Below are 9,993 nucleotides of genomic sequence, written 5' to 3' on the forward strand. Positions count from 1 at the left end.
TCCAGAGGGGGCGTGACACCCAAGTGAAATAAATATAAAAAAAATTACAAAAATAATTTCCTCATAATAATACTCCCCTCCCGCTATCCATGACCCCCACCACCCGTTACCTCCATTTGGCCTTGGCGTGAGTGCGAGCGTCCCTCCACCCCTACCACGCCCGCCTACCACTACCACCACCGCATCTTCAATCCAATGTCAATAACCTTGCACTTTGTTCAGTGCTTGCGTTGTAACTAGTCTGTTCGCCAGTCCGTTGTGCCAACAGTGCTTTCCGTGAATTATCGTCAGCGTGTTTGCTGTATTGTGGGTGTTCTGTAATTGCTGCGACGTTTGAATTGGAGTAATTGTTTTTGTGTTGTGTGAGTTCTGTGTAAAGCTGAATCAGAGAAGATGAACACGGCAAAGAAACGCAAGTATATTGACGATTATATTCAATATGGGTTTGTTTCCTTGCTTAAAAATAATGTTGATCACCCTCAGTGCGTTATTTGCTATGAGGTATTAAGCAATGACGCGATGAGGCCTAATCGTCTTCTGAGACATTTGTCAACCAAACATGCCTCTTTAAAGGACAAACCTACAGAGTTTTTCGCTGCAAAATCTAAGAATTTAAAGCGCATGAAGTTAGATAGCACTGGATCTGCTGTTCAGTCATCTCTAAAAGTGCTTGAAGCTTCATATGAATTATCTCTTATTATTGCTAAGGAAAAGAAAAGTCACACTATTGGTGAAACGCTTGTTAAACCGTGCATTTTAAAAGCAGCCGATGTTGTCCTTGGAACTGATAGTAGGCAAAAGCTATCACAAATACCACTTTCAGACAACACCGTAAAACGCCGCATTGATGATATGGCCAAGGACATTAAAAACCAAGTGGTTGATGCAATAAAAAAATCACCGTTTTTTGCTATCCAGCTTGACGAGAGTACAGACATAGCACAATGCTCTCATTTGCTTGTATATGTTCGTTACATTGAAAATGAAAGAATGAAGGATGAACTGATGTTTTCTACTGAGCTGTTGACCACCACTAAAGCTGTAGATGTGATGGAAGCAGTATCAGACTTTTTTAAGAAACACGAACTTTCTTGGCAAAAACTTATTGGTGTATGCACAGATGGTGCTCCTTCAATGCTGGGTTCTCATTCAGGCTTTGTGCAGTTGGTCAAAGAGAAGAATGCTGATGTGGTTGGGATTCATTGTTTTATTCACCGCCAAGCCTTGGCAGCAAAAACTCTTCCTAACGAACTCAATGCTGTTTTAAAGCTTTGTATTAAAGTAGTCAACTACGTTAAGAACAGTGCATTAAATACTCGGCTGTTTAAAATTCTGTGTGAAGATTTAGGAAGTGATCACAAAACGCTGCTATTTCATACAGAAGTACGATGGCTATCAAAAGGCAATATGTTGGGAAGACTATTTGAACTCCGTGATGAAGTGATAACGTTTTTGGCACAGCAGAAACAAAACGAGCTTAGTGCAGAGTTCAAAAAACCCTGGAACCAAGTGATTTTGGCCTATTTATCAGACTTTTTTGACACGTTAAATAACCTAAACTTGAGACTGCAAGGTGCAGACTCAAATATAGTAACACATCGGGATGCCATCAAGATGTACGTTGAGAAACTACAACTTTGGATACGTAAAGTGTCAATGAACCCCAGCAACTATTCAAGTTTCAGCAAAGTAGTGTCAGTCTCAGAAGAAGTATGTTTTGAGGACGTTTTTGAAGGACCGCTTTTGAAAAACTTGATAACTGACCATTTGAAGAACCTCAAGGAGGAGTTCAGCAGGTACTTTCCTAACTTGTCAGAGGAGTTGTAGAAACTATCAACTGACCCGTTCAACATGGACATACAGTTGCTGCCAGAAGAGTTGCAAGAGGAGGGAATAGAAATAAAAAATGACTCTGCTGCAAGATACGATTTTGACAAAATGGACAAGCCCTCATTTTGGTTAAAGTACTTAAAAGTTTACCCTAGTGTTTCAGGGAAAGCTGTTCGGATGTACTTGCCTTTTTCAACAACATACGTGTGCGAAAAAGCGTTTTCAACTCTTGTGGCGATCAAAACCAAGTACCGCAACAAACTTGATGTCGAAAGTGACCTACGCTGTGCTTTGTCTGAAACTCAACCCAGGATCTGTCAACTTATCCAGAACATGCAAGCGCACCCATCTCACTAAATTACATTTTATGTTTTGTTTTTGTAAGTAGGTAGGCCTATTGTTTCACCTTCCTTAAATTGAAAATGTATCTGTGTTACAATGTTAAATTTTGTATCAGTTATTATATTCGTTTTTCATGTAATACTTGTTTAAATTTTCACCATACGTACAATTATTGATATGTGTAGGGGGCGTGGGGGGGGTCTCCAAATAACCAGAGGGGGCGTGGTACAAAAAAGTTTGGGAACCCCTGGTCTAAAGTCTAAAACTCAAATATCAAATTTTATATGAGTTATGTCAAAAATATGAATTTCGTTAAAGAATAAAGTACCTTTATTTCCAGAATATCAAAAAATGCTAGAATGAAAAATTGTTTGAAATTAAAAACTATGTTTTAATATACAACTACATCATTCTAATCGAAAAAAAAAATTTCAACTTTTTCTCAATTTACGGATACTTATCATCATTTTATTACAAGTTATTCTTCATCAAATGCTCCACCTGGTCTAAAATTGAAGATACAACTATCAGATATCAAACTTTTTCAATTTTATATGAGGTATGTAAAAAATATGAATTTTTCTTAAGAGTTAAGTGCCTCTATTATTCACAATATTTTAATTAGAAGGATATAATTGAACACTGAAACATATTTTTTAATTTCAAACAACTTTTTTAATAACAATTTTCGATATTGTGAAATATAAAGGCACTTTACTCTTGAGTAAAATTCATATTTTTTGACTTACCTCGTATAAAATTATTAAAATTTGATATTTGATGGTTGCATCTTAGACTATATACGATGCAGAGTATTTTATAAAAATAACTTTTTTTGTAAAACTGATAATAAGAAAGTTATCAATAGGTTCTAAGTTATGCAGGCATACTGTATAACAGCCAAAAAAATTTTTTTTGTTGAACATTTATTATTGTTAAAGCGTATTATTAAATGTATTTTAGATTTTACAGAAAAAAGTTTTTTGATCACTTTGTATAAACATTCTTTTAGCTATGGTTTGTTTTTTAACCAAGAGGAGTGATTCAAATTTACCGCGCTGTATTGCTTGTTTGTAATTGGTCCAACCGCAGGCAAGTTTACTCCACTGTTATAAAATTTTGACAGTAATGACAGTTATCAAATTTTGACACTAGTGACATTTCATACGCTAATTAAATTATATCGGCAATTTGTGTGTTTTCTGTGTTATTCCTTTAATTTTTAGATTGTTAGTCTGCTTTTATATAAAAAGCAGTTGGCTTTGGAACTCTTTAGTGACGTATTAATTTAATATAATATTTATGGATTACCGTTGAGGGCCGACTTGATCAACCAAAAAAGAAGATGTATTTGGTTATTATTCTAGTGACTTTCTTGGGTTTGAATCTGTCTTTTTAGTTTACTCCTCCTGGTTAAAAAATAAACTATAGTAATTTTCGGTTTTTGTATTAAATTATTGTTATCTTTCTTAATATTCTCAAAAACAAATAGTTTATTTAATTTCTAAAGTAAAATAATTTAGGTAATTTTAAATATTACATCCAAAGCTTTAAAAAAGTACCTATAAAATTCTAATAAATCTGTTCAAACTTGAGTAATACCGTCTTAAACTGGTGGTATGTAATTCTGTAAAACTATGAAGTTTTGAAAAATTACATTTTTTGAGGCGTCGTATCATTTGAATTAAATTTTTGAGATTTTTTTTTTTTGAATAAAACAACGTTTAGTAAGATATTTGACAGGTAAGTTGTGCAAAATTGAGAGTTTTAAGAAAAATTGTATTAATCAAGTATATTCAAATGGGAAATAAGCCACAATTTTACCTAAAAATGATTTTATTAACGTTTCGACGCCCAAGTCGGGTGTCGTTGTCAAAATACAAAATAATTCTCGATGACAATAATAATGACAACGACACCCGACTTGGGCGTCGAAACGTTAATAAAATCATTTTTAGGTAAAATTGTGGCTTATTTCCCATTTGAATATACTTGATTATAAAAATACCACAAGAAAATAGCTTCAGAACAACATTAAAATTGTATTAGTTACACATTTTTAAATCATTTTTATACAAAATTCATGTACGTCTCATTTTTTGCCCACACTGTACTCATGCCCATTCATTTTATTTCTTTTTATTATAACCATAAGATAGCTTAATTATTCTTCTTTTATGTCCAATTTGCAAAATTTCATTTGATCTATTAGTTAAAGCAGAGGTCCGCAACGTTTTTAATATAAAGAGTAAAATACTAAATTAAATATTCATGGCGGGCACCAACTATTTTTTGACGTAACAAATATATAAATATAAACATATAAAAAATATACATTTTGAATTTCTTGTCTAAATTAACAATAGTTTAAGGGTGCACTAAAATTTATTGAAGAGTGCAGCAGCGTCTGCGGGCGTAGCCTTGCCGACCTCTGAGTTAAAGAATTACATTAAAATTACTCAACCATGCACTTCGTCAAACACTAGTTTACAGTGCGACAATGTTTCTGAGAAGGGTGACTTTAGCGTTATAAATAGGCTTGTTCCAACTGAACACAAAACCGTTCTTGAACGGTTCATGAACCGCGCAGTAACAAAAAATGTGTTACTGTGCATAATTGTTCGTTATTGTGCATGAGCGTGGCGGTTCAAGAACGGTTTTGTGTCGAGTTGGAACAAGCCTAATAAAACATTATAGAAGCTACAGATTTAATTTTAGAAAAATGTTTATATAAAGTTTTTTTTGTAAAATTTTCTGAATTTTTCAATGGTCAAGTGAGTTTTTTTCTAAAATTTATATTTTGGAGTTATGTATTTAAAAAAGCATCTAATTTCACAGTTCATCTGTTTAATAAAAAATGAAGCACCCACTTCTTGAGTAGAACTTTTTGATATTTATGTTGTTTATTAAACATTTCTTAGTGAAATTACAAAAAGTTGTATCTTCAGAGATCATCAATTTCAACGTAAAGCGTAGACAAAACGTCAACATTTCTAGAAAAGGGAATTTTGTCTCATTGTGGCCCACCCTCCCCTACATAAGTAACTACTCTTTATTTACTTACCATCATCTTGCTTGATTTCATCTTTTATATGGCATTCCTTGACATCTACATAATCAAATGCATCATAATTTACACTTTCACTGGTAGGTTCATCCTTAATTTCAGCTTTAAAGGTATCCTGTAGAACTTTGTCTTCATTTACTTCGTCCTCCATTTCTTTTTTGCAAGTTGTCTCAAACTCATCAACCTCTTGTTTTATTTCAGTTGGATTGAACATGATTTTATATTTATGGTAATTTTATATGTTTCAGCTTCAGTAGTAATAAACGAATGAAGGATTACGATCAACGCACACGTGGATTAACTATTTACGATAAGATGATAAGAATATAATAAAAAACAGGAGGAAGCACTAAAGCAGACATATTAGACATAGGTGCGTTCGCGGGTACAGTTGACAAATTGTCGCCGACAATTTCTAACCTCATTTAATATAAATAATATCGTTAATAGATAAATAAACAAGGTATATTTACTTCTAATTAATATTAATAACTAATTATTATATTATAATAGGTAAATATACCTTGTATATTTATCTATTAACGATATTATTTATATAATTTTAAAGTGCGCATGCGTTTTGCTGCTAATTTGCGCTGACAGGCACCCGCGAACGCACTTTATAAAATGACAATGACATAAAGAATAATCGTCTTCTTCTTCTTTTTGTGTACACATGACTCTTTTTTTTTTTCATCAATGTGCCTCCAGTTACTCAAGTAAGTTGTCGTTCTACTCATCAAGATAACATATTGATGAGTATCTCATCTCGAAGAGAAGGGAGTCATGACATAACTGGAGACCCAAGTTCGTAATGTCCGAATGATTTCCGATTAGTTTGAATTGCTCGCGGTTGTATAATCCAGGGTATAGTCCACGGTTCTTAGACATTACTACGGTTGCCTAGATCGACTAACCAATGAACATTTAAGGCGGCGCCAGATATGCGGTATTTGGCAATACCGAACAAATGCTTGCTATTTTTACTATTAATTTTACTATTTTACTATTATTATGGTAATAATAATTACTATGGTCCAGATTTAGCCATACGGCTCACACTCCCTCTAAGGGGAAAATTGACTCATCCCAGATACCTACGGTATCAAAAGGATTGAGCTCTGGTGGGACTCTTTCCGTGTTATCGAGCCCTAGGTGACTTGGTATGCAGGTGTATCTCCCAAAAATTTCCGTACACATCTGGCTGTTGCGAGTAGTACTGCTTTCTGCATGGTCTTATAAAGATGTTCATTCAGACCCAGCTTTTTTATGCTTTCGAGGAGGGTCTTCGGAATGACTCCAGTAGTAGACATGATAATCGGTATCGTCTGGGTACTTTGCATTCTCCATTGCCTTCGTATTTGAATTTCTAGATCTCTGTACTTGGCGATCTTTTCAGTGAATTTACTACGTAGATTATTGTTGTTAGGTATCGCCACATCAATTAGTGTTGTTTGTCTTGTTAATTTATTAACTAGTACGAGATCTGGTCTATTGTGTGCCACTGTTTGGTCTGTGAGCACAGTGCGGTCCCAGTATAGCTTGTAGTTGCCATCCTCAAGCATACTCTCAGGGACGTATTGATAATACGGGAGATGGTCCGTTTGGAGAAGTCCCAGCTTGATAGCTATCTCTTGATGAAGGATTTTTCCCACTGCGTCATGCCGTTCCTTGTATTCAGTTGCAGCAAATGCCTGGCAGCCCCCTGTAAGATGTTGGATGGTTTCTTGGGCTTGACATCCATATCGGCATCTGTCGTTTTGAACCTGAGGGTCTTTGATGATATATTTCAGGTAATTTCTCGTTGGTATAACCTGATCCTGAATGGCCAGTAGTAATGAACCTTCCGTTTCAGGGAACATCTTTCCTGATGTCAACCAGTAGTTCGACGCTATATTGTCGACGTAATCTTGGCTGACCTCATTGGGATGCCGCCCGTTCAGAGGTTTACCCATCCAGGCGCGCACTTTTTCGTCCTTGGTAAGGTGGTTTATGCGCATTTCTGGTTCCCTCAGTTTGATCAGTGTTGTGTCATCTACTGCGCAGATAGCGCGATGAAGAGTAGATGTCTCAGCCTGCATCTGAAAATAAGTTCTTAAATTAGCAATTTGTTTATCTAATTGCTCACCTATATCCATAAGTCCTCTTCCTCCTAGATTCCGTGGTAATGTTGTTCTTTCTACTGCACTTTTAGGATGGTGTTTTTGTGCCTTTGTGAGGTGTGTTCGCACTTTTCGCTGAAGAGCATCTATATCTGTTTTTGTCCACTTAACAATACCAAATGAGTAGCTAAGCGCGGAACATGCGTAGGTGTTTAGTGCCTTAAACAAATTTCTACTGTTAAGGTGTGAGCGAAGCAGCTGTTTTACCCTTCGTATAAACTCAGTAGTTATCTCTGTTTTCATTTGTTTATGGTCAATTTTCCGCGCCTGCTTTACTCCAAGATATTTATACATATCGTTTTCACCCATGGCCTCGATGTTCTGGCCATTTTGCATATCGAATCCTCCGGGCTGTACTTTTCCTCTGACTATATTTAAAATACGGCACTTGTCTAGTCCAAAGTGCATACTAATATCATTAGAAAAAGTTTCTACAGTTTTTAGCATCTCGTCGAGTTGGTCTCGAGTGGAAGCCATTAATTTCAAATCATCCATGTACAATAAATGATTAAGCTTCGCCACCACATTGTTGTTATTTTTGATGCTAAAACCTGCATCTGTGGAGTTCAATAGCTGAGATAGTGGGTTCATAGCTAGACAGAACCACAGAGGACTCAACGAATCTCCTTGAAACAGGCCCCGGCTGATTGCGATATTTTCAGTTTCGATGTTACTTTCACCAGGTATTTGAAGGTGAATTCTAGTTTTCCACTCTGTCATTATATGTTGTAAAAAGGTCACTATATTATCATCGACTTTATATATTCTCAATATATCTATAAGCCATTCATGCGGCACTGAATCAAAGGCCTTCTTGTAATCAATAAAAGCAGTAAATAGGTTCCTCTTTTTGGAATATGCTTGATTAGAAATGACTGAGTCGATGATAAGTTGTTCTTTGCAACCCATGGAACCCTTAGCGCATCCTTTCTGTTGAGGCTCTATGATATTGTTCAGAGCACAGTGTTGGTAGATACGCCGGGCTACACAGGATGTGACCAATTTATACAAAGTTGGAAGACAAGTAATTGGGCGATATTTTGCTGGATCTTGGGTGTTATTTTGATCCTTCGGTATTAAATAAGTGGTTCCCTGAGTTAGGAATGATGGTATATCCTGCGGATTAGAAATAACATGATTAATTAGTGTTGATAAGCATTCATGAGTACTCCAAAACTTCTTGAGCCAAAAGTTTTGAACTCCGTCTGGTCCAGGTGATTTCCAGTTATGAAGCTCTTTGATGATATTTGAGACTTCTTCAGTGGTGAAGGGTTCGTAGAGAGTAGTAGTGTAGTGTTGGCAGTTCTGTGCCGTATCTTCTATCCATCCAGCATTGTTGTTAAGAGAAGCTGGTGTGGAAAGTTGATTTCCCCAAAACTCATGAATTTCTTCTTGGCTTGGGTAAGACTTATCGAGATTGTCTACGGTGGAATTGAGTTTTCGATAGAACGCCTTCTCAGCAGTCTCAAAAAGGGCATTGTCGGATTTTCGGTTGTTACTCACTTTGTACCTTCTTAGTCGTCCTGAATAAACTGAGAGTCTTTGTTTTAATGTATCTAGGCACTGTTGGGCTGTGTTGTTTTCTGGATCGAATCTTGAGTGTCTGGGAGTATTCCGTATTATTTCTTCAGCTCTTCTGATGACTCTTGTACTTCTTACACCTCGTATATATTCTGTGACTTGACCAATATCCCTACGCAGTAATTCAATCTTTCCGAGCAGTCTTTTTTCCCAGGGTGCAATTCTGCTACCAGTCCTTCCGTTATTAGTACCCCGTCGTGTTCTGATCTTAATGCCCATTACATTAGCAATTGCTGTTGCTGCACAGTAGATTAGCATGTGCAGATACTCTAATGTGTGGGCTTCTACGACATAATTGGGTAGGACTTCAGTGTTCACAATTTGTAATAGCACACCTAGTCTCTTACAAGAGTTTATTCGTGGTAGCGGTGGTCTGCTAAGTGGGTTTGTTCCATTAAACTCTTGTACAGCACGTGCCATTTCGCTTACTAGGTTATCATGTAGCTCGTTGTTTTCCTGCTCTGTATTGTCAGGTTGAGTTTCTTGTATGGCAAGCTCAGGAATCTGCTCATGAACTTCATTGGGGACTTGATCTTCAATTACAATATTGTTATGAATCTCCCGTCCGACTTCGCTTCTGATGGTATTGCGTCTAGTCTCTGGGATAAGGTTGTTTCTTATAATTACCCGGTATTGGTCTGATACTCGTTGCTCCGATACTTGAATATCTGGGTACGTCCTGCAAAATTCGGCATACAGCTGTTGTCGGTAGCCGATTGTTTCTTGACCGAGGTTTGTCACCTTGTAGTAGAAGCGCAAAATATTTTCATTAATGGACACAGTCCATTTCATGCGCTGCCTCGGTCGTCCCGCTTGAGTGAGCGCCGGCTGATGATCCAGCGCAGCACCTTCGGCGGGTGGAGCTCTTGTTGTTGTTTGGCTCGCTTGTGGTTGTGGTTGTGGTTGGGCTGTAGCTGATTGTATGACAGGGGCCCGCCTCCTCAACACCCTGCCACCGACGTCCCGCATGCTGTCACGTCCAGCGCCGGCTCCAGACGTGCCCTAGCGATC

The 9,993-nt window shown here is 36.9% G+C and overlaps 1 protein-coding gene across 1 annotated transcript in view; it reads right to left on the reverse strand.

The window, feature by feature from the left end:
- Window positions 1-5,861, reverse strand: part of LOC114339760 (zinc finger protein 729) — a 152,460-nt gene extending 146,599 nt beyond the window's left edge. The window contains exon 1 of the mRNA XM_050660078.1: window positions 5,237-5,861. Within this exon, the coding sequence (XP_050516035.1) occupies window positions 5,237-5,453 (217 nt within the window). The 5' untranslated portion in view covers window positions 5,454-5,861. The remainder of the gene's footprint in view (window positions 1-5,236) is intronic.
- Window positions 5,862-9,993: the final 4,132 nt, after the last annotated feature.

This window comes from Diabrotica virgifera, chromosome 9 (assembly GCF_917563875.1).
Source record: "Diabrotica virgifera virgifera chromosome 9, PGI_DIABVI_V3a".
Taxonomy (NCBI): Eukaryota; Metazoa; Arthropoda; class Insecta; order Coleoptera; family Chrysomelidae; genus Diabrotica; species Diabrotica virgifera.